The 24,194-nt window shown below is 46.8% G+C and overlaps 1 protein-coding gene across 1 annotated transcript; it reads left to right on the top strand.

Moving 5' to 3' along the window:
- The first annotated feature begins 1,643 nt into the window (after window positions 1-1,643).
- On the top strand, window positions 1,644-22,663 carry RASL12 (RAS like family 12). Its single transcript, XM_055002861.1, has 6 exons — window positions 1,644-1,833; window positions 5,324-5,444; window positions 7,610-7,666; window positions 16,468-16,541; window positions 20,248-20,438; window positions 21,006-22,663. The coding sequence occupies exons 2-6, from the start codon at window positions 5,327-5,329 to the stop codon at window positions 21,388-21,390; spliced, it is 825 nt and encodes a 274-aa protein (XP_054858836.1). The 5' UTR covers window positions 1,644-1,833; window positions 5,324-5,326; the 3' UTR covers window positions 21,391-22,663.
- The last annotated feature ends 1,531 nt before the right edge of the window (window positions 22,664-24,194 follow it).

Genomic DNA, 24,194 nt, shown 5'->3' with positions numbered 1-24,194 from the left:
AGTCTTCCTCCAACTTAAGGGAGTGTTCCATCTCAGAGGCTCTTAAGCTGGAAGAAGGAGTGCAGGATATAGACCGATGCATTCCTCTTGCTCAGTGTTGTCTATCGCTCTGGCTGGAGGAAGCTTTCCAAGGATTCGGGACAGACAAAGGTTTTCCCCATCATATGACCCAAGATTCTTTAAAAAATGGAAATGGCAGAGATTGAACCCAAGGCATCAATGCTTTACTACCTAGCAATGGCCCTTTCCCAATAAACCCAAGCCAAGAGCCCTGCCCGGTGTCCAGGAATAGAAAACCAAACAGGAACTCTGGAGCAAAAAACGCATACTTGCATGATGAAAAGATCGCTGTGCTTTACCTAACTAAAACATTCATGTGCTGTTGTTTTGCAAAAGTAATTTCTGTCTTGGAGACAAGGGCTATTAGGGTGACGCCGGAGCGGAGCAGTCTCTTGGGACAGTTGCCGTTGCTGTTCTTATCCCCAATTGCCCGTCCAAACAAAAAAGCTGGCAGAGGCTTGCTTTGAAAAAACAAAATGAGAAGTTAAGCTGGTGCTAACCTTGAATGAATTCTAAGCACAGTCGGGGCTGAGTTTCCAGGCAAAAGGCGCATTCATGGATTCCCATCTGCATCTCTGGAATCTGACAGATGCTTCAATAGGATAGGAAATCAGTGACACTGGGTTTGAAAAATCAAAGAGAGCCGGTGTGGGGTAGTGGTTAGAGTATCCTTGGGATCTGGGACAACTGGGAGCCTCTTTACACCAGACATCTTACATCACTCAGATCAAGCGAAAGATCTTACACATGTTCTTCCATTTAAAAGGGGAACTGAGGGCCAGGCTACAAGTGACGAATGACACTTGAATGGCAAGTGAACACACTCGCGTGTATTCCTCCCTGTTCACTTGCACTCCACTTGCACGCCATAGCGGAGCACAAGTGGAGCACAAGTGAACAGGGAGGAATACACATGAGTCTGTTCCCTTGCTGTTCAAGTGTCATTCATCACTTGTAGCTTGGCTCTAAGTTAGGTTCAAGCCCAGTGTTTCTGGCATTAAAGAAGCAATTCCAGAAGGAGTAGGCAGAGCGGAGCAGGAGGAGATAATTCAGGGAGACCAGCAAGCACGGATGTAAAGCCTTACCCACGTGTATTCCTCCCTGTTCACTTGCGCTCCACCTGATCACATAGAGCCAAGCTACAAGTGACAAATTACACTTGCCTGGCAAGTGAACAGACTCATGTGTATTCCTCCCCGTTCGCTTGCCATTCCCACCTCCCTTGTGGTGGACCAGCCTGCAGCCTCATGAAGTGACACCTTCTGTTGTTGAGAAAGCCCAGAATTATTTGGGCGTGTTTATATTTTACTATGAGAATGGACCTGGCAAGAGCTGTTTTCCCTCTGGGCATCCTCCGCAGGAGTTTTTTTTCCCCTTCCTCCAGAAGGGAAGGCCTCCACCTCTACCCTTGCCCTTTGCTGATGGGAAATTGTGTGTCTGTCAGAGGCCAAGAGAGGCAACAGCTTTCCTTACAAGGAGTTTGGCTGGGACACAGCTGGCCCAAGGCACGGAGAACCGGGAGTTCTCTGCCTCTGCCTCATTCATTCAAGGCAGATCTTTTTGACTTGCAGCTGGGAGCGCCAGCAGCCTGTGCCGTCCCTTCCAGTGACTCGAAGCTCACTTTTTTTGCTCACCCCCATCGATTGTGGGGCGGCTGCTGGGTGGCCCTCTGCGCTCCGTGGGCCTGGAAGGAGAACAGCCATGGAGCTGTGGACTTAAGCGACAGACTTTCTCTAACTGTCTCTGTTGTGGAAACCCAGTTCTGAACTGAAGGTGAGTGGGTCTGTTTTTTACTCCTTTTCCAAAGGCAGGTGCTGAAAGAAAGGGGAAATGCATGTTGTACCGTCAACAGGGTGGGCGGTATAACAAGTCAGCCCGTGGAATGATTTCTAATGAATTTGCTCAGAGGCAAGAGACAAGAGTTTTAAGAGAGCTGGAGAACATCTGGTGAAAAGCGTTTGGCGTGCCCGCACTTCTCTTTTGTTCAAGACCAGCCTAACCATATAAGCGAACTGGGTGGTTGACTTTCAAGGGTGCCAAATCAGATGGAAGTGTTTATTTTTACTGTATTCATTTCAAATGCCAAGTTAATAAAGTTTTCATTCTCCTTTTTCTTTGTACTGACTATGGTGGTGGAGGGTACTAAAAATCTTTTCCCCAGCCCTGCTTTTGTTCCACTTTTGTCTCAACTTCAAACAGAGTTTGCAGGTTTTTGAAACGCTGCAAAAACCTGCTCACTCCGTTTGCGCACACCACAGGTAACCATGCTTCTGCCATACCACCCTCAACCCTTTGCTGAATCCAGGGTGGAGCAGCAGAGCTCGTACTTGGGTCATTCCTCCCACTGCCAAAGCAACTGCGGATGTACCCCAAGGACTCGGCTTGATCCAAACTTCCAAGGCTTGAATGGCTACTGGCATCTCCCCCTGGGCTCGCATTGCTGCCAGAGTAGCTTGACATGGATGCAGCCAGTGGTAATGTGGGTCCAGGGTTGCCAACTCCTGCTAGGGAAATTTCTGGAGATTTAGTGGTGGAGCCCAGGGAGGGTGGAGTTTAGGGAAGGGAGGAACCTCGGCATAATGCCACAGAGTCTGCCCAAAGTGGACCCTCAGTGGAACAGGCTTCCTCGGGAGATGGTGGCCTCTCCTTCTTTGGAAGTTTTTAAGCAAGGCTAGATGGCCACCTGACAGCAATGCTGGTTCTGTGAACCCAGGCAGATCATGAGAGGGAGGGCAGGAAGGGTTACATCAGTACTTAGTTCTCGTGGCCCCTTCTTACATGCCCAGGGTAAGGCCGATCACCACCTTGGGGTCAGGTAGCAATTTTCCCCGGGCCAGTTTGGCTAGGGATCCTTACTGTGTTTTGCCATCTTCTGGGCATGGAGCATGGGTCACTGCGGGTGTGGAGAGGGGAGGTAGTTGTGAATTTCCTGCATTGTGCAGGGGGTTGGACTAGATGACCCTAGAGGGTCCTTCCACCCCTATGATTCTATGAAAGTAGTCATTTTCTCCATGGGAACTGATCTCTGTAGTATGGACAGCAGTTGTAATTCTGGGAGATCTCCAGCCCCCACCTGGAGGATGGCAACCCTTGCTTGTGTGACATTTAGGTGATAGGGACAAATCTGCAGTCTGTATGTTTCCAAGCTCCTGCTTCCGTATTCAGGGGCAGTTTATCTGTGAATCCCAAATGCTAGGGATAAATATCGCTTTGTGCCTTAATAGTAAAAAAAATCCTTCCATTTCCCCCAGAATTCAGCTATTAGTCTATTATGTATGTACATAAGTAGTCAATTCGGCCATTGATGCATATTCATAAATCTTTTCTATCCACTCTGACACATCTGGGCACATATCTACTTTCCATTTCACTGCGTATAGCACTCTTGCTGCTGTCACCATGTAACGGAAAAGGTCTCCCTATTCTTTTCTAAGATTATTTGGTAGGATATTTAATAACATGCTTTTTGGATTTAACTCAAATCTTTGTTTGAAAATCTTCTGCATGTTTTCATATATTTTTATCCAATAGTTTCACGCTTTCTTACATGTCCATCTAGGGCTGCCAGTCCCCTGCTCTCACCCTTCTCCCCCGCCCCTGCTTACTTGGCCAGTGGGGGAGGCGCGTGGCATGCTCCCGTGGGTCTGAAACAACTATGGCGTGGGGCAGTGCTCCCCTGTGCTGCAGTGGCCCATTCCAGGCAACAGGCCCAATCTGGGCCAAATTTGACCTGATTCGGGCCTCCCATGGAGCACAGGCGCACTCCGGGGCAGCCAAGGCCTGTGCGATGTCACTTCCTGGAAGTGATGTCATTTCGCAGGCCCGGGGGCACGCACATACTTTGTGCATGCACAAAGGAGACTCCCAAAAGATAGGTGCCAGGGCTCCCACCTCCCACCGGGAGTACAGAGGGATGTGGCAACCCTATGCCCACCGCTTATGATAAAATGTTGCATCCGTATGCCCGGCTGGGTCTTAAAAACTTTTCAGCCCCACGTTTTCAGACCTGCTTGTCAAGATTTGGAACCTGGGTAGAGTTTTGCTAACAGATTCAAGACAGGGTATCGTTTATTTCAAGGCTGGAAAATAAATTCTTTTGAGGGGTCTGGGAGAAAGTCCTTAGGCGAGTCAGAGCATGGGTTTTTGTTTCTTTTTTGTAATGCTTTCCAATCTTGAGTCTCAAAATCTTTTATTCTTCACTTCAGTGCAGAAACAATGATCTTAACTGGAGACAGAAAGTAGCTTTTAGGAAACTGGAGTGAAAGAGACTCCTTGAGAGCCACACATTTCCTTCTGTTGTCGAACAATACAGAGAGCTACTGAATCCATTGCAAAGAAGTGGAAAGTGATTGAGCCTGCAGTGGCATGCCTTGCAACGGCCACATCAGCCATCTCCTGCACCTTAGCGGCTGAGTAGCCACATTTGGGCCTTTCAGTAGGGTTGCCAGCCTCCAGGTAGTGGCTGGAGATCTCCCGGAATCACAACTGGTCTCCAGGCCACAGAGATCAGTTCCCCTGGAGAAAATGGCTACTTTGGGGGGTGGACTCTATGGAATGATGCCATGCCAAGGTCCTTTCCCTGTCCAAACCCCACTTTCTCCAGGTTTCTCCAGGTTTCACCCCCCAGATCTCCAGGAATTTCCCAACTTGGAGCTGGCAACCCTACCTTTCAAATATTCATTCATGAGATTGGGTTGGCAGCTCACGACGCAAACAATAAAACAATACCAACAAGTAAATTAAAACGAGCCCAGCCTATAAAAACATCTTTATATTTCATTTAAATCAATTTATTTAGAAAGTAATAGCCATCGAAAGAGGTGACAGCTACGGCAATTACTGTGAATGCTTATCACGTAAAATAAATGCCAAGTTCAGTTCAGAATAAATGCTTTTTTATTTCAGTCTTTTTAGTGTTTTAATCCGTGTTTCATGGAATCTGGATTTGAAGGTCCTTATTTGCCCTGACCTGGACAGCCCAGGTGAGCCTGATCTCGTCAGATCTCAGAAGCTAAGCAGAGTCGGCCTTGGTTAGTAACTGGATAGGAGACCTCCAACAAAGACCAGGGTTGCAGAGGCAGGCAATGGCAAATCATCTCTGTTAGTTTCTTGCCTTGAAAATGCCACCAGGGGTCGCCATAAGTCAGCTATGACTTGAGTGCCCTCTCGATCATTTGCCCCCAGGCACTTAGACTGGAAAGAGATACCGTGAATTAATTACAAATCATTAACATTCCCTACCTGGTTATGTTTGCATACACAGACAATGTCTTCCATGTTCAGCAAGCCTCGGATGGCCCCCTGCGTGACTGAGCGCCACCTCCACAGCCTGTTCCCAGAATGCAATGTGGCCATTTTAGGATGTCGAGGATCTGGAAAATCAGGTTAGAGGAAGTGGGAAGAGATGATCGACCCAACTGCTATCGTGCTGCTCTGAAAATTGTAACTTTACCTGGTCGCCGTCGCTCTTCTAGGGCCAAGCTAGAAGTGACGAATTACACTTGAATGGCAAGTGAACAGACTCATATATATTCTTCCCTGTTCACTTGCACTCCACTCGATCACGTGATCGAGTAGAGTGCGAGTGGCGCACAAGTGAACAGGGAGGAATACATTTGAGTCTGTTCACTTGCCATTCAAGTGTAATTCGTCACTTCTAGCTTGGCCCCTAGTCTTGCCTATGATCCTTGGGGTAAAATGGGTCTCAGAAAAACCTAGAATTGCCAATCTCCAGTCGCAACCTGGAGTTCTTCCAGAATTATAATTGATCTCCAGTCTACAGATATCAGCTCTTAGGGAGAAAATGGCAGCCTCAGAGCCAAGCTACAAGTGATGAATGACGCTTGGACGGCAAGTGAACAGACTCACATGCATTCCTCCCTGTTCATAGTGATCAAGTGGAGTGCAAGTAAATGGCAAGTGAACAGGGAGGAATACTTGTGAGTCTGTTCACTTGCCGTTCAAGCGTCATTCATCCCTTGTAGCTTGGCCCTCAGAGGGTGGGGTCTATGGTACACCATAGAAGGCCAAATTACATGTTATGTTTTCCACGTGGGTCACCACGGGGACTTGCAGCCCAGTGGCAGCTGCAAGTCCCCTACAGGAATTCTATTTAGAAGCATCACAGGGGCCCATCCAGAACTGGGGCCATGGTGTGGGGTAAGGAGGATCGTCTGCCTTGCCCCCCATTGATTTGTGCATGCTGTCCCCCTGATGGGGCAAATAACACCCACCCACCCACACACAGACACACACAGGGCAAAGCTCCCTGCTCCTTTGAGCATTTGTGCAGGTGTCATGTTCAAGTCAGTCATAAACTCTCAGCACCAACCACAATTACTGATTTCATGCAGGATGCAGGAGCAGCACACATGCCCCCAAGATATTGTTTTTGTGTGTGTGTGTGGGGGGGGGGAATCAAATTTTTCCCGAGTTCTTGGATTTAACTATCCTGCTGTTACTGCATTGTCTTATTTCCAAATTCCATTTTCTGCATGGTTTATGAAATGTCACGTCTGATATCTTTTCCATTGGCATTGTTTTTTCTAACTTTCTAAGCCTAGTCCTCTTGCATTCTTTCTCGGATGTCTTAAGTGATCTGATTCCATTGTTTACATAACACAATCCACCTTGAGTCTCAGCAAGCAAGGCGGGCTATAAATAAAGTGCATAAATAAATGTCACTTGTGCAGGCTCAGCAAGAGACATGAACAATGTGCCCAAGGTTGCAGAATATAGTCCACTGGAGCCTTTTCCTGACTGTCTGGAGATTTTGCTCCACATGTGCAGGCAACAAGTTGCATCCAAACTAAATTTTCTTCTAGTGCAAAAGGAAGTGTAATTTCTTCCAATTCCTTCTTCCGCCATGCCTGAGGGTCCCCTATCTCCCTGAAGCATTATTTTTATTTATAATTTATTTTTCATTTTACTTCCTTTATATACCACCTTTCTCTCCAACGGGACCCAAATTGGCCTACATCATTCTCCTCTCCTTCATTTTTTCCTTCACAACAATCCTGTGAGGTAGGTTAGGCCGAGAGTGTGCGACGGGCCCTAGGTTACCTGGTGAGCTTCCGTGGCAGAGCGAGGAATCGAACTGGTTCTCTTTTGGGGGAGATCAGCGGGCTGCTGCAGGGAGGGGGAAGGCAGGAAAGTTCTGTTCCTCCGAAGGAAGGCAGCAGAAAATTTAATCTGGATCCAACCCATTGTTTTATTCCTTTTATTTATAGCTCGCTTGACCATAGGTCTTAAGCTTAAATCACAAAATTACATCAATTAACAAGTTTAAAACATCATAGAATCGTAAAAGACATCATAATTGAGAATCAAATAAAACATTCAAAGATAAAATATCCCAATAAGATAAACATAGTATAAAATGCATACTGGGAAAGGGTAAATAAGTTCTGATAAAACACCATTTGTTCTAATATTAAAATCTTATGGATTAGTTATCTAAATGCTCTTTAATAAATCAGATTTATTTTCTTGTTACTTTGATCATGTGAGTTATGTGTCCTAAATAGCTCTTCTCTCTTGCTTCTTGCAGCTCTGACAGTGAAATTTCTGACCAAGAGGTTTATAAGTGAATACGATCCTAACCTGGGTAAGGCTTTACATCCGTGCTTGCTGGTCTCCCTGAATTATCTCCTCCTGCTCCGCTCTGCCTACTCCTTCTGGAATTGCTTCTTTAATGCCAGAGACACTTGGCTTGAACCTAACCTAGAGCCAAGCTACAAGTGACGAATGACACTTGAACGGCAAGGGAACAGACTCAGGGCCAAGCTACAAGTGACGAACGACACTTGAACGGCAAGGGAACAGACTCAGGGCCAAGCTACAAGTGACGAACGACACTTGAACGGCAAGGGAACAGACTCAGGGCCAAGCTACAAGTGACGAATGACACTTGAACGGCAAGGGAACAGACTCAGGGCCAAGCTACAAGTGATGAACGACACTTGAAGGGCAAGTGTATTTCTCCCTGTTCACTTGCCCTCCACTAAATCCACTTGCCGTTCAAGTGTCATTCATCACTTATAGCTTGGCCCTCCCGTGTATTCCTCCCTGTTCACTTGCGCTCCGCTTGATCATGTAGTGGAGCGCAAACGGAGCACAAGTGAACAGGGAGGAATACACGCGAGTCTGTTCCCTTGCCGTTCAAGTGTCATTCGTCACTTGTAGCTTGGCCCTCCCGTGTATTCCTCCCTGTTCACTTGCGCTCCGCTTGATCATGTAGTGGAGCGCAAACGGAGCACAAGTGAACAGGGAGGAATACACGCGAGTCTGTTCCCTTGCCGTTCAAGTGTCATTCATCACTTGTAGCTTGGCCCTCCCGTGTATTCCTCCCTGTTCACTTGCGCTCGGCTTGATCATGTAGTGGAGCGCAAACGGAGCACAAGTGAACAGGGAGGAATACACGCGAGTCTGTTCCCTTGCCGTTCAAGTGTCATTCGTCACTTGTAGCTTGGCCCTCCCGTGTATTCCTCCCTGTTCACTTGCGCTCCGCTTGATCATGTAGTGGAGCGCAAACGGAGCACAAGTGAACAGGGAGGAATACACGCGAGTCTGTTCCCTTGCTGTTCAAGTGTCATTCGTCACTTGTAACTTGGCCCCTAGTGAGCTATCACATGTGCTCAGGAATAGGTGATGTGAAAGGCCTCTACCTGAGACCCGGGAGAACCTCTGCCAGTCTGAGTAGACGAGACTGACCTTGATGGACCAAGTTCTGACTCAGTATAAAGCAGTTTCCTGTTGTGTGTCCTTGGGGTTCCCGGGTCAGCAAACGTGGCTTCTGCCATCCACAACCCCAGCTCTTACCCAGTTCTAGGGTTTGCTGGAGTTCTTTCCAGAACTTACATCCACCAGGAACCTCCCAGCGATGCTTAAGCCTTTCCCACTTGTGATCTGAACAGCTGCAAAGCATGACAATACATGCACATATAACCTTCAAAATCGAAAAGAGTCCAGTAGCCCCTTTAAGACGAACCAACTTTACTGTAGCGTAACCTTTCGAGAATCACAGTTCTCTTCGTCAGATGCATGACGAAGAGAGCTGTGGTTCTCGAAAGCTTATGCTACTGTAAAGTTGGTTAGTCTTAAAGGTGCTACTGGACTCTTTTCTATTTTGCTACTACAGACTAACACGGCTGACTCCTCTGGATATATAACCTTCAGTACACACAAACTGACTACTGGATTTTCAAGGTTCTAGTTTGCGCATACCTCATGCGCAAAATGTGTGCATTGCCTCTGTTTGGGCAACATGGTGTAGTGGCAGTTTTAACCTAGGAACCTGAGATCAGTGATTTGTGAAAGAGCTTCTTTTAATTTCAGAACAGGAGCAAGCTTAGAATAAACAAAATTCATGAAGAGACAGATCTCTATCGGCCTAAAAATCTGACAAGGTGTAAGGTGCCATACACATTTTCAGCACACATTAAATACCTTTTACAAACAAAAGAACTCTGATGTAAGGACAGTGATAACTCACATGGTTACTTTATCTCTTGAGCTCAGATCAAAACTGTTGAGTTCACTGTTCCTGGTTTTATCTAACCACATTGTTGAACTCTGTGTCTCTGTTAGGGACAGGAGCAAAACATGCACAGACTTGCACATATAGTCTTAGTACACTCAAACTGACTACTGGATTTTTTCAGGGGTCTGGTTTATGCGTATCTCATATGCACAATGTGTGCACTGCCTCTGCTCAAACAACATGGTGACTGCACATATTGGGAGCATTGAAGGTAGCACATGTTCCTGATACATGCAGTTGTTTCTGAGTTCCCACTACACCTGGATGCAGGGGTCATTTCGTAGAAAAAGAGCTGCAGAGGCTCATTAGCATAACTCATTAGCATATGCCACACCCCTTGACCAGGCCAAAATGGCCAGGATTCAGCTGCGGCCAGAGGGAGGAGTGTTTCCCCACCTGGCAGTGGCCCAATCAGGGCTGTTTTGGCACCAATCTAGGCCGAAAGGGACTCAAAATGGCTCAAAATGGCCATTTTGGGCACATTTTGGCCTGGATCAGGCCCAAAATGGCACAGATCAGGTCAGTGCTGGGCAGGGGAGGGGTTCCCCACCAGGCACTGACCCAATCCTGGAGGTTTTGGCCCTGATCTCGGCCGAAACGGGCCCCAAATGGTCAAAAATGGCCATTTGGGGCCTGTTTTGGCCCAGATCAGGGCCTAAACAGCCAGGATCGGGTTGGTGCCGGGCAGAGGAGTGTTCCCCTACCTGGCACTGACCTGATCAAGGCTGTTTCGGCCCCAATTGAGGCCTAAAGAGCCACAAAGTTTTCAAAGTAGGGTGGGCAGGGCCACCCGACTGTTGGGGGAACTACCGGAACAGCGTTCCGGTGCATTCCCCCTCCAAATGTGCCTTGCCTGGATGTAATTCCAAAAAAGGATGATGGTGAGCGCAGAGTCCTCAAAGAGTGGGATGAGCAATGGCATGCAAAATTCTGCTTGTGGCAAAATCAGTAAGTCTCATGTCACACTAGCAGGGGCCTGCCTGAGGCACAAGGCAATTTTTCTTTGGAAGAGTTGTTTGTATCAGTCCTAAGAGAGTTTAGAAAGAATGCAGCAGGTTCTTTTAGTTTTTAGGAGAACCCTGGAAAATTTCATGTCTGCTTCTGGAAAGAGTCATATTGGCCTGAAATATTCCTCAGTATTGTAAGTTGCCTGAGAGTGATATGGACTTGCCGCAGACAAAAACAAGCTGCCGAATTTATGGCACATACCAAGGAAAGCAGACATGGAAAAATGCAGATTGTATGGAATGGCTGCTGGAATTTTAAAAATCTCCAAACACTTATTTGTATTGCTCTCTTTTTTCCTACACGGTGAAGCCACAGCTGGCAAAGAACGTGAGTTTGAATGACGCCTAGCCAATAAGGCCTTGAGAACTTGATATCTTCTTGCATGCACATTAGGCTCATTTAAATTGCAGTTTTATTCCCATTCTAAAATGGTAGGTTGCTTCCAATTTGCCATTTAAGATGGAATTGCCATGGTTTGGTCATTCAATTACAACAGAGGGCCATATTACGTCACCAGTAGCCCATTGCATTCTAGTGTTTTCCCCACTATCCTCCTGCCTTTTTAAATAGACCTGATTCATGGTGATCTTTTAAAAAAACAGAATTCTGGTGCCAGGTGGCCCCATCTGGGAATCCAAGTACCAATGAAGTAAGTTTCTCTGGATTGAATTTTCCTTCTTTTGTTCTGTTTCCAGTCAACATTTCATGTTTTCTCCTGTTGCAGGTGATGGCATTCACAAATCAATTGTTGATGGTTAGTTTTTTCGGGGTGGGGTGGAAATAAAGTCCCTTGGAGAGAAGACCAGCACTGGTGAAGAAGATGCCCTAAAATCCTACTGAAAGCCTCACTGCTGGCCTTCCTCTGTAACCCAGCCTTGACAGAGTATTGGGATGGTGTTTGGTTCAGTTCACACAAAACCGTGTGCCTGGCTAGTGCCCCAAATGACCTGGCATTTGCCCCAGCATAGAATAGGCTGGAGATTCTTCTGCAACACAAAGGGAGACACTGTGGTGCATTGGTTAGTGCCAGATTAAGATATAGGAGATCCAGGTTCGAATCTCCACTCTGCCACAGAAGCTTGCTGGGCGACCTTAGGCCATTCACTCGCTCTCAGCCTAACCTACCTCAAAGGGTTGTTGAGAGGATATAATGGAGATAGGGGGAAATGTTGTAACCTTCTTCAGATTCCCATTGGAGCATAAATGAAATAATTCAAGTTCAAGTTCAAGTTCGCCTTTATTGGCATATAGCAGCAATTCAAGTTATCCACTTACAAAAAAGAAAGAACAAAGTTAAAAGAATACTGCATTACAAATACATAAATAGATTTAGAGCTTATTTCCGTGATATCCTTTGACGCAACTTCGAAGCAGAATGGAGATTCCTTCTTGGTGACGTCATGAAAGGAATCGTTCAACAGTCTATAGACCTAGAGCGAGTCAGCGCAATCCATCATACTAGCTGAAACAGATTTTAAATGTATGATGTATACCAGCATACAAATGACAGTGCAAAAGAACATGTATAATTGACTCAGCACATTTTTGTTCACATAAACAGCATCTAGCTGAATAGGCTGTCCTGTTAAATCTGCCATGTAGAATGGCCGAAGGCATAGCATTGCACCTGGCCAAAGAAAATGCTCTACGAAGCTGTGGCACCTGCAGGGAAGATAACTATGGAGCCATCCTCCCTACAGTGAGAAGAATTATAAATGAAATAAATAAATAAATAAATAGAGGACAACCAAGATGGTTAAGGAGTTGAAAAACGTTTTCCTGCGGAAGGATTAGCTAAGGAATTTGGGGGTCTTTGGTTTAGAGAAAAGAAAGAGGGGACGTTATACGTACGTGTGTGCTGTCAAGTTGCAACAAACTTATGGAGACCTCAGTAAGGGGCTTTCAAGGCAAGTGAGAGGCGGCGGGATTTGCCATCACCGCCTTCTGCAGAGCAACCCCTCCTCCTATCCAACCAGGCCTGGTCTTGTGTAACTTCTGAGACATTGGGCTATACCACGCCACCTTCCAGACTTATAAAATTATGAATGGGATGAAGAAAATGAATAAGCTGTTCCTCCCTCCCATAATACTAGAACTCAGAGGCACTCAGTGAAGTATATGGACCATAGATTCAGGACAGATGAAAGGAAGTCCTACACTCTGGAATTAAATTGTGGAATTCATTGCCACAGGATTCAGAGCCAAACTACAAGTGGCCACTAACGCTATTTTAGAAGCAATGGTGGGGTGGTGGAGAGTGCCGTCAAGTCATAGCTCACAAGCTGTTGTAGTTTTTAAAAAAATCACTACGAAGCCTAGATCTAGATTGTGCACAGTTGCCCCAGAGCTCCAAGTGCCAAAATAGCCATTGCTGTTTGGGCACCCGATAAGGCAGGGAGGGAAACTAATCAAGATCAGGACTCTGTAGCAATTTTTACAGGATTACGGCTGCTTTGGAAAAGGCGTTGGCAGTCACAGGACCAAGCTACAAGTGACGAATGACACTTGCCTGGCAAGTGAACAGACTGACGTGTATTCTTCCCTGTTCACTTGCCGTTCACTTGCGCTCCACTTGATCGAGTGGAGCGCAAGTGAACAGCAAGTGAACAGGGAGGAATACACGTCAGGGCCAAGCTACACATGACGAAAGACACTTGCCTGGCAAGTGGATTGAGTGGAGGGCAAGTGAACAGGGAGAAATACACTTGCCGTTCAAGTGTCATTTGTCACTTGTAGCTTGGTCCTCAGTCTGTTCACTTGTCAGGCAAGTGTCATTTGTCACTTGTAGGGCCAAGCTACACATGACGAAAGACACTTGCCTGGCAAGTGGATTGAGTGGAGGGCAAGTGAACAGGGAGAAATGCACTTGCCGTTCAAGTGTCATTTGTCACTTGTAGCTTGGCCCGTAGCTTGGCTCACAGAATGGACCGATAGACTCTCTGTCCCTTGTACTTTGGCTGTCAGTGATAGCCTCTAACGTAGCCAGCTTGAAAAAGGAGTTAGAAAGATTCACGAAGGAGCAGTCTATCAATGACTACCATCCATGGGGACTAAAGGGAACCTCTGTATTCAAAGGCAGTCAACCTTGGGATCTCAGTGCCAAAAGACAACATCAGAGAAGGCCTCCACTCCCATGCCCTGTTTGTTGGCCCCCTGGAGCAACGAGTGGCTACTGTCTGAAACAGGATGTTGGACTAGAAATGGGATGCTGAGCGTAGTTGTACGACATCTGCCTTCAGTGTCCAGTTTGATGTGTGAGGGGAAGAAATAATGACCAGCTGGAAATTTGTTTGGGAGGAGACTGTACTCCCGCTCCAGCTGAGAAGAAGGGCCTGTTCCCCTCGCTCAGGAGCCTTCCCCCACTTCATGGTCTTGCCTAAGCATTTTGCAGTCACCTTGGATAACCCGTTCCTGGCACAGCTCAGTGTTCACATCTCTGTCCATTCAGGACAGCTCCCCCCCCCTTGAAGCCTTCTGAGGTCAACTGCTCAGAGGCCTGTGCTGGCCTGGTAGGGTTGCCAACCTCCATGTTGCGCCTGGAGATATCCTTGAATGACAACTGATCTCCAGATGACAGAAATCTGTTCCCCTAGAGAAAATGGTCGCTTGGAAGATGGATTCTATGGCATCCCTTCCCCAAGCCCTGCCCTCCATAGGCTCCACCCCCCCATATCGCCAGGAATTTCTCAACCCAGTGTGGGCAACCCTTCAGTCTTGTCCATAACTCTTATAGACACAGAAGTCCTACCATTGGCTATCCCTCTTCCTGGCATTTAAGTTCAGGAGATATCTACTCCGATTTTGTTTGTTTTACCCATTGCCTACATGGTCTGAGACCTCATATAACTCCATTTGAAGATGAAGCACGCAACTTTGTGCAAACTTGGGCAGCGATCTTTCCTCCGAATGGGCAGGCTGATCTGAGATCTAGCGCTCGCTTTAAAATCTTGCGCTGCCAGATGTTAAGCATTCCAGGCATATTTTTTCCACAGGTTGTCTTTGAGAAATTGCCTTTATTTTTATTGGCCAGCCTGACAGGGGACAGCCCAAACCCGTGAATGATTCATGGTGAACATTCGCAAGAGATATCAACACCCTCCAAAACCTCATCTGAGGGTTTAATCCTGAAATGGGGTCCAGTTTCTAAACAATCTGTCTGCAAAGCTTAAGGCCGGACTTGTTTTTCGAAAGAGGAAGAGGGTGAATCTGTTTTGTAGCTCTGCAAAAACATTTTTCTGAAAAATATCTCACTGGATGAATCACTGGATATTAATTCAGCGGAGAGGAAAGGGCACGGGGCACTTTTAAATGGCCCAAGAAAGTTTTTCCCCTCTGGTTTGAAGGTCGCGCTTGTTTTCCTTTCATGCAACTGTCCAGAAAGGCTGGGTGGGGGTGGAATTTCCAGGGCAGGAATATAGTTGATTGTGTATCTGCCCAGTGGCTTTCAATCTGGAAGAAAAATAAGACTTGCGGGGGGGGGGGGGGATGGGGGGAGTTCGGGGAGGGGGGGCTCTTTCAAGAAGTGGAGCCGGAGAGTTTTCCTCCCAGGAACAGCTGGCTTGCATTGCTTGGCATGAAAGTTGCAGAGATTCAGGAAACATTGGCAGGGCTTCTGCCCAGAGCAGATCTTAGAGCTGCCAACTCTGGGTTGGGAAATTCCTGGAGATTTGGGGTTGGAGCTTGGGGAGGGCAGGGTTTCAGTGGGGCATAATGCCATAAAGGCCATGCTCCAAAGCAGCTACGTTCTCCAGGGGAACTGACCCCTGTCACCGGGAGGTCACTTGTAATTCTGAGAGCACTCCAGGCCCCACCTGGAGGTTGGCAACCCTATGGTGGCTTCGGGAAGGACTCTGAGATGTTCCAACCTTCTTCTAATGCCAGATGTCAGATTAGCATACAGCCGACCTGCAGTTGTGTACAAGGGATCTGCAGGTTACCTCCTCGAGAGGTGGCTGGTGATGGGTTGCAGGCTTCGAATTAAAGTATAAAGATTACAGATATTTGAGAAACCCCAATGTAGAAGCCAGAAGTGTTCAAGGGCCAAAACCAGGGATTTAGAATGGGGCCTTTCTTGGCATGACAGAGGCCCACATTCTCTGTTTCTTTGTGCTTCTGGCTGCCAAAGGCTTCACCAGTGTCTTGATGACAAGGAAGCTGAGATATCCATGTGCAGGGTTCTTGGCAAGCGGCTGTTTTGGGTCAAGTCCAGAGGTTGGGGGATTCTTAAGAGGGCTGGAGAGGCAGCCCAGAGGCCCAGCCCCAGGGCAAGGCAAGGCTAGTTCAAGATATATCAGTGCCCCGAAGAAGGTGCATTCTATCCGCTTTCCACACCGGCGCTACCACCAGCCAGGTCTGAGGTCCTTTCGTTGTATTGTGATGTGTTAGACTCAATATGTGGCCATTTCCACACGGCTCACCTTTGCTCGTAACGACCCGGAACATCGTGCAAAAAATGCGGACGATCGCGTTTTCTCGCGCGAGATTTGCACGACGTCGTGCAAATCTCGTGCGAGAAAACGCGATCTTCCGTGGTTTTTGCACGATGTTCCGGGTCGTTACGAGCAAAGGTGAGCCGTGTGGAAACGGCTTGTGTTTGAGGAGCAAGGCGGGCTAGATTTCCTGCCTCCGTTGCACAGCACAAGCACCGTATCCAAGGAAGGAATTTGCATTGCACATGTATTCTGGTTGCCTCGAGGCAAAGATGTTTTATTAACCAACTACCCATCTAATTTTTATTATCTTTGCCTAGTGGTAGTTGAGAGAGCCTTCTTCTGACCTAGCGAAATGTTTTCTTGTGGGCATTTTTCCTGAGAAGACGTCCTTCAGGCAGGCTCATGTTTATCCATTTTGTCTTGCAGAGGACACTTACGCTTCAGAAGAGGTGGTTGACCACCAGCCAGTCCTGCTAAAGGTGATGGATACAGCTGATCAGGTATGGAGAATTGAGGGTCTGGTAGTGTTGCCAATCCCTATTTGGGGCCTAGAGTTCTCCCAGAATTACAACTGATCTCCAAACAACAGATATCTATTCCCCTGGAGAAAATGGCGGCTTTGGACTGGAGGGTGGATTCTATAGTATTCCTTCCCTGTTGAGCTCCCTCCCGTCTCCAGATTTTGCCTTCCCCAGTTTCCATCCCCAAATCTCTAGGAACTTCTCTACCTGGAGTTGGCAACACTAGTGTCAGGCAAATGCAAGGCCTGCTTATTCCATAGCCTCTTTGGTGGCACCGCATTAGTGAAACAGTCTCATGGGGCATTATTGGTCCTGTTAGGGAAACCTACATGTGTCCCAGACGGGGCTTTTTTTCAGCGGGAATGCGGTGGAACGGAGTTCCGGCACCTCTTAAAAATGGTCACATGGCCGGAGGCCCCGCCCCTTGATCTCCAGACAGAGGGGAGTTTAGATTGCCCTCCGCGCTGCTCAGTGGCATGGAGGGCAATCTAAACTCCCCTCTGTCTGGAGATCAGGGGGCGGGGCCACTGACCATGTGACCATTTTCGCCGAGGGCAATTTAAACTTTAAAAAACTCCCCCCTTGTTCCAGCTGACCCAAAATGATGTCATTGTGCAGTCTTGTGTTCCACCACTGAGTTCCGCCACCTCTTTTCCTAGGAAAAATGCCCTGGTCCCCGAGTTTCCCCAAATAGCCCCCCACCAAACTGTTTCAGATGGGGAAAACAGCATGGAGGTGGAGGCTGAGACCCCTGTTCCACATGTGCCATGGCTTGGTTTCCCGACTGCCTGGGCCCACCAGGGAATTCCCCACTCCCAGTCCCATTTCCTGCCATTGAAAAATTGAGGAACAGGAAAACAAAATGCCTCCATAGTGATACTCTAGGAAATTCCCCTAAAGTCTATGGTCTTTACTATAGAGCTTAGGAGAAATTCCTAGAGTGTCACTCAGAAGTGATATCACGTCTTCTCAAAATTCCACTCTCCCCATGGACTGCTTTCTAATCTCCCAACATTTTGTCTAAGCTGTGTTAGGACCCCTAGCTGTGGTGCTTATCCTAATTGGTCACCACATGCATGAGAGTTGTGGAGACACCACAACTCACATATTATTGTGTTACATCTGACACAGGGTGGGAACCCATACCCAACCTGTGTCCTTTGTTATGTGTGAGTGTGATAGATCCTGTAGGGAAGGTGAAACTGACAGAGCCTTCAGGAGGCAAAGAGGAAATTAACAAACCCTCTGAGCAGGGATCTCCCTGGCTCTGCAGAGAGGGGAAATTGACAAAGCCTTCCGATCTCTTTTAAAACTCAGCTTCCGGGCTAACATTGCGACTCCCTGCACGTGTGTGTCCTCATGTAATCTGTCTCTTGTAGCTTAGCTCTCAGACACCAGGGCCAGGATTCACTCTCTGTTTTCCCGTGCACTGTAAAGGTAAAGGTAGTCCCCTGTGCAAGCACCGAGTCATTACTGACCCATGGGGGGACATTGAATCATGATGTTTTCTTGGCAGACTTTTTTGGGGGTGGTTTGCCATTGCCTTTCCAGTCATCTACACTGTCCTGAAATATAACTCGCTCTCCACATGGGCTCAAATGGTTTTCCAGCCATCAGCTCCTATGAAGGTAAAGCCATCGCTACCACCCGCAATGCCCAAGCTTAAACCTGGTCGACAGTTTTGCAGGCTTAGGAGGTGGGTGGATGTACCTTGTTGACTGCACCAAAATACCTGGAACCTGTTCTGATGGGAACTCTCAGGTAAACAGAGAAGGCATTTTTTAAAGCCAAGAGCTGAACACCTTTTAATTAGTTTTTAAAAAGCTGAGTCACAGATTTAATAAGCAAATACCAAAGTTGGCCTGTAAAGCTACTTTACTAGAGGAGCAGAATGTGCTGAGCTGGCACGGCGTTGAGTTCCGAGGTCCAGGGCGATTCTCTTAGCATCCTCAGACACAATGGCTTTTTCATGCATTGCCAAGTACAAAATATGTCCAATCGCTGGTGGTTTTTTTTCAAAACAATGGACAGAAGGAAAATCAGAAAGAGTCCAGTAGCACCTTTAAGACTAACCAATTTTATTGTAGCATAAGCTTTCGAGAATCAAGTTCTCTTCGTCAGATGCATGATACATCTGACGAAGAGAACTTGATTCTCGAAAGCTTATGCTACAATAAAATTGGTTAGTCTTAAAGGTGCTACTGGACTCTTTCTGATTTTGCTACTACAGACTAACACGGCTAACTCCTCTGGATCAATGGACAGAAGGGAAGCTTTAAAGGGGGGGGCTCCTAATAGCAGGGCTTGTTGCCCTTTCCCTATGAGCAGATGCTCAAGTTTAGGATTTGGTTTAGAAAAAGGCTGACCAGTGTTGGTTTACAGAATTGTGAAGGGTGTATGGAGATGAATGTTTTTCACCCTCTCTCACAACTTGGGCTGCATTCAGACTCATGACAAACTGACATGAAGCCAAAATTTGTTGCCTGTTTCATGCATGTGCCTCACACCTTCCCCTTCCTGGTTAGAAACTAAGAGCCAAGCTACAAGTGATGAATGACACTTGCCTGGCAAGCGAACAGACTCACGTGTATTCCTCCCTGTTCACTTGCCTTTCACTTGCTCTCCATTTGATCAAGTGGAGTGCAAGTGGAGCACAAGTGAACAGGGAGGAATACACGTGAGTCTGTTCGCTTGCCAGGCAAGTGTCATTCATCACTTGTAGCTTGGCTCTAAGAGTCTCTCTATGCAAGATATCGGGCATGTGAAGAACGCATGTCAGGAGATGCAATGTTAGCCAAGAAGAATCATTTAAAAAGACAGAGCCGACAGCAGAGCAAAGGTTTTGCTATAAACTGGAGCTGTGTGAAGGGGCTGTGAAATTCCAGAAGGGAGACTTCAGCCCATTGTAAACTCTTCAGGTCCAAGCCTGGCTCTGGCAGGCAGCTCCAGCCCATTTCCATTCCTCGCTGCCCTCTGGTTGTGATCCCACACAGTTTTAGACTGGAAAGGGGAAATTGACAGGGCCTTCAGGATGGCGAAGATGAAATTAACAAACTCTCTGAGGAGCGATCTCCACAGGCTCTGTCTTTTTAAACTACCCTTCCCAGCTAACATTGCATCTCTCTACACTTGACAAACACGCACCAAGGCATCTCCTGTAGAGAGACTATAACTCTGGTTACCTCTGAATGCAGATGTGTGGATTCACTGGCATTAGTTCCCCCCCCCCGCCCCGTGCCATTCCCAAACTAGGATTCTAAACCCAAGTTTAATCCAGATTTAGAATCCCAAACTGTGGAAAGAACCTAACTCGAATTAACTCACATATGGGCATTTGGATGTCATGGGTTTCTTTCTAGCCGGGATTTTCCACTTGAGGAGTGAGGCATGCTCTCAAGAATGGCAACAACCAAAGTTTGTACACATCCTGGCTTAAAGCTGTCTTTACATGACATCTGAATGTCACCCAGGTTTAGATAACAGAATGACCAAGCATGAAATTATGGAAGGTGTGTGGAGAGAGAGAACTTTTCCATCCTTGGCGTTACTTATGGTTGATTGGGGTCAGTGCAAGCCCAGGAGGTGGTGGGTGTATTTTGCTTGAGGTGACAATATTCCTTGAATTTGCCCTGCCGGGATGCCAATAAAAGTTCCTGATGATGTTCTCCCTGCACTTCCCTGCTAGGATGAACCAGTGAGCTGCGAGAGGTACCTGAACTGGGCCCATGCCTTTATGGTAGTCTACAGCATCGACAACCAGAAGAGCTTTGAGGGCTGCCAACAGTATCTGGATATCCTCACGCTTCACTCGAAAAATGCCCAACATGAATCCCCTGTTCTCCTTGTGGGAAACAAGCTGGACATGGAACAATACAGGTAAGGAGAAGGGTGCAGGCAAGGAATAACCTAACACGTTCAAAGTAGCACCCACTGCATGCTTAGCTAGGGTAGAAGCCACAGAATTGGCTCTTAAAGGCACAAGAGACTCCTCAGAAACATTTGGCAACTATCTAGCCACAGTCCAATGCAGGATCTGAGGTTGTCGAATGCACATCGAATTACATTGGGTGTGAATTTAACCTGTGCAAGAACTGCATGGACTTAGGTCTCCAATTTACCCACCTGGTAAATTACCTGCCCCCTAGCTCCAATTTCCTGTCCCAGAAGAATTGAAGAGCTGGAAAATAATAGCCTCCATATCGTGACACTCTAGGAATTTCCCCTAGGCTCCATGATAAAGACCATGGAGACTAGGGAAGGCAGCCTACAGCATCACCTGGAAGTGAATATCACATCTTCCCTTAAATCCACTCTTCCCAGGCATTTGCCAAGACTGTTTTGGAAACTCTAGGTGGACCATTCAGGGCTCCGATCAAGCTAGAGCAGTTTATAGATGAAAGTAGCAATGGGGGTGAAATCAACATTTCTAGCTATCCTTTTCAGGCAGATCACCAAGGCCGAGGGGACATCTCTTGCTACCAAGTATGGCTGCTTGTTCTACGAAGTCTCGGCCTGCCTGGATTTTGAATCTGTGCAGCACATTTTCCACGAGGCCGTGCGGGAAGTGAGGCGGGAGATGGAAAGGCACGTGGCTGTCCGTCCTTTGTTCATCATTGAAGAGAAGCCGCCACTCCACTTCCTTCCGCCGGCCACCGTGGCCTCCAAGCACGGCTTGGCCAGCTGCGCCTACAACACGCTTTCCACAGTCAACTACAAGGAAATCCCTTCGGTGGCCCAAGCCAAGCTGGTGACCGTGAAATCCTCACGGGCTCAGAGCAAGAGGAAGGCTCCAACGTTGACTTTGCTGAAAGGCTTTAAGATATTTTGAAGCGGGCTTACAAAGTCACATGACAGACAAGAGGGAAAACGAGCACGAGTGACTGAGAGCGATTTGGCAGCCATTTTAAAGGCGGACATTTTGTAGGCCTGTGTGGCCTCGGTCTTGCAGCAAAGCATGCTGGGAGAAACAGTGGACTGGACTGTGAGGAAACCATAGATGAAAGGGCACCAGAGACCCTCTATGTCAAACAGCTGTTTTCTCTCTACCGGCCACATTTTGATATGTCACCGTCGCCATTTAATGTTCAAAACAATCTTGATAGATGAGGTTTGCCCAAGTCATCTGGTGATCTGATGGGAGATTTGAAAGGCCAGTCCACTTCTGGACCGATCCTCAGTTTCTTGCATCTTAGCTAGCAGTGGGATTTGTACATTCCCACCCCCGCCTCCGAACCATCTGCTACGGGGAAACTAAACCTGGTTGTCTTTGTTCGTTGTGACATGATGTGTTGCCACAGGTTGAGAGAGGGAGTCTGCAAATCTCTTTGCCAGGTGAATGAGATTTGGACTGAGCTTCTGTTCAGGGTATTTAGCCTGGGTGTGGCAAACCAGTGGGGCAAGCTGAAGGGCAACTGTGCCCTTGCCCCTTAGCTCTTAACCCATGGCTCATTGCCCGAGGCCCTGAGTGAGCCAGAGAAACTAGGAGCAGCCCAGGATGCTGAAACAGGGTACTGCCTCCGTTTCCATTGGGTTGTTTTAAGTTGGGATTTTTTTTGCATTTTAAAAACCACATGGAGTTCCCAGGTGGGGAGAAGAGCAGAGTTTGAACACCCAAATTAATAAATAAACAAGGGTTGCCCCAGCTGCTGTTGGGACAATGCCATGCTTGCTGGTATGCGTGCCACCAGATTAACTGGCAAATGTTCATACTGGGCAGCTGCTGGGATCTTGTGAGGCAGCGGCAGCCTGGCAGAACTCCACCCTGCCATGAAAGCTGAACTGGTGGTCTAGGAAAGACTGTTCACCTCCAGCAGGTTGCAGAAGAGAACTAGCCAGGCCAGACTAGAAGGAATCGCTGAAACACTGAATAGGGTCCCCCAGGTCTTGTGACATCCCAGGCCCTGTAAGAGAATCCCGGGCAGATTTCTTTCTTCAGTCCCTCCCAGGGCCAAGCTACACATGACGAATGACACTTGAACGGCAAGTGGATTGAGTGGAGGGCAAGTGAACAGGGAGAAATACACTTGCCATTCAAGTGTCATTCGTCATGTGTAGCTTGGCCCTCAGAGCCAAGCTACAAGTGACGAATTACACTTGCCTGGCAAGTGAACAGACTCACGTGTATTCCTCCCTGTTCACTTGCCATTCACTTGTGCTCCACTTGATCAAGTACAGCGCAAGTGAATGGCAAGTGAACAGAGAGGAATACACTCGAGTCTGTTCACTTGCCAGGCAAGTGTCATTCGTCACTTGTAGCTTGGCTCTTAGAGACGGAATTCTCTTACTGTTCTGCTCCTGCAAAAGACTGCATTCTCATTCACAACCTATTTCTTTTTTTTCATTTCATTTTCTTTATTTAAACTATACACTAGAAACAATAACATAAACGTTATAAACAATAAACATGGAAGATGAGAAAAACACAACATTTTAAAAGGAAGGCACACTAACAATACATAAGGAAAACAAAACAAGACCCTAAAAACTTAACTACAGGTTGAGTTCCGATTTCTCCGCAACAAATATGTATCATTACTAACGTCTCACTTATTGTAAGTTAAACAGAAGAGACCTCTTTTTTCCATTGTTCATAATTCTTAATCTATAAATCCAGATATCATCAAATCTTTATCATCCATTTCATGCAAAAAGTCTATAAACAGTTTCCATTCAGGCAAAAAATGAACTAATGTCCTTTCTCTAATCAATGAAGTAAGTTTTGCCGTTGATGCAAACTCCAAAACTTTCGTCCACCATTCGAATCGAATCAAAACGAATACCTTTATTGGCATAACAGGACATACATATGCACAGTGAGCAAGGAGACAACAACAACAACAAACATTCTCTTGCCCCGTCCACCATTCTTCCACTGTAGAAGTGGAACCACTTGGAATTTTCCACTTTTGTGCATAAAGTACTCTTACTGCTGTGATAAAATATAAAAACAAAGTTCCAAAGCTTTTTTCCAACTGGCTGTCCATTATTCTCAACAAAAAAATCTCTGGTTGCAACTGGATTCTAGTCTTCAAAATCTTCTGAATCAATTATTGTATCTGCAACCAGAAACTCTTTGCTTTCTTACATGACCACCACATATGATAAAATGTCCCTTCTTGTTTAGCACATTTCCAACATACATTTGAAGCACCCTTATACATTTTTCAGGAGTCATATACCAATGATACATCATCTTGTAAAAATTTTCTTTGATGCTAGAACTTAGTGTAAATTTCAACCCCCTTGACCACATATTTTCTCATTAATATGTCATGTCCAAAAATTTTTTGCTCATTTTATCGTACATTCTTTTACCTGCTCTTCTTCTGTTTCAAACCTCAACAAAAGTTTATCCATTTCCAAAATTCACAACCTATTTCCAGGACCAAAGACCTCAAAATGGAAAAGATCTGCCCAAGCAGCACAGAGCATCCGTGAAGCTCATATGAAACTGGGTATGTGTCCCTGTAGCATATCTTCTTCTCTGATCATTTCTCATCCTGAATATAAGATTCCACGGTTAGATGATCCCAGGGGTTGAACCCAGAACCTTTGGCTACTGTGCATCCCCTGAGCTATGGACTATTCTCTGGCAAAACAGGCAGAGTAAGAGAAATCCTTGTTTCCACACAC

Source organism: Eublepharis macularius, chromosome 18 (genome assembly GCF_028583425.1).
Source record: "Eublepharis macularius isolate TG4126 chromosome 18, MPM_Emac_v1.0, whole genome shotgun sequence".
Lineage (NCBI taxonomy): Eukaryota > Metazoa > Chordata > Lepidosauria > Squamata > Eublepharidae > Eublepharis > Eublepharis macularius.
The sequence above is the reverse complement of the archived record's forward strand: the minus strand, read 5'-3'. Positions and strand labels throughout refer to the sequence as shown.

Bases quoted from the DNA above. Each gene is read 5' to 3' on its own strand.
- RASL12 (XM_055002861.1), top strand. From the start codon at position 5,327: ATGTCTTCCATGTTCAGCAAGCCTCGGATGGCCCCCTGCGTGACTGAG. The intron at 5,445-7,609 runs GTTAGAGGAAGT...TGCTTCTTGCAG, and splicing joins TCGAGGATCTGGAAAATCAG to CTCTGACAGTGAAATTTCTG. The intron at 20,439-21,005 runs GTAAGGAGAAGG...TATCCTTTTCAG, and splicing joins CTGGACATGGAACAATACAG to GCAGATCACCAAGGCCGAGG.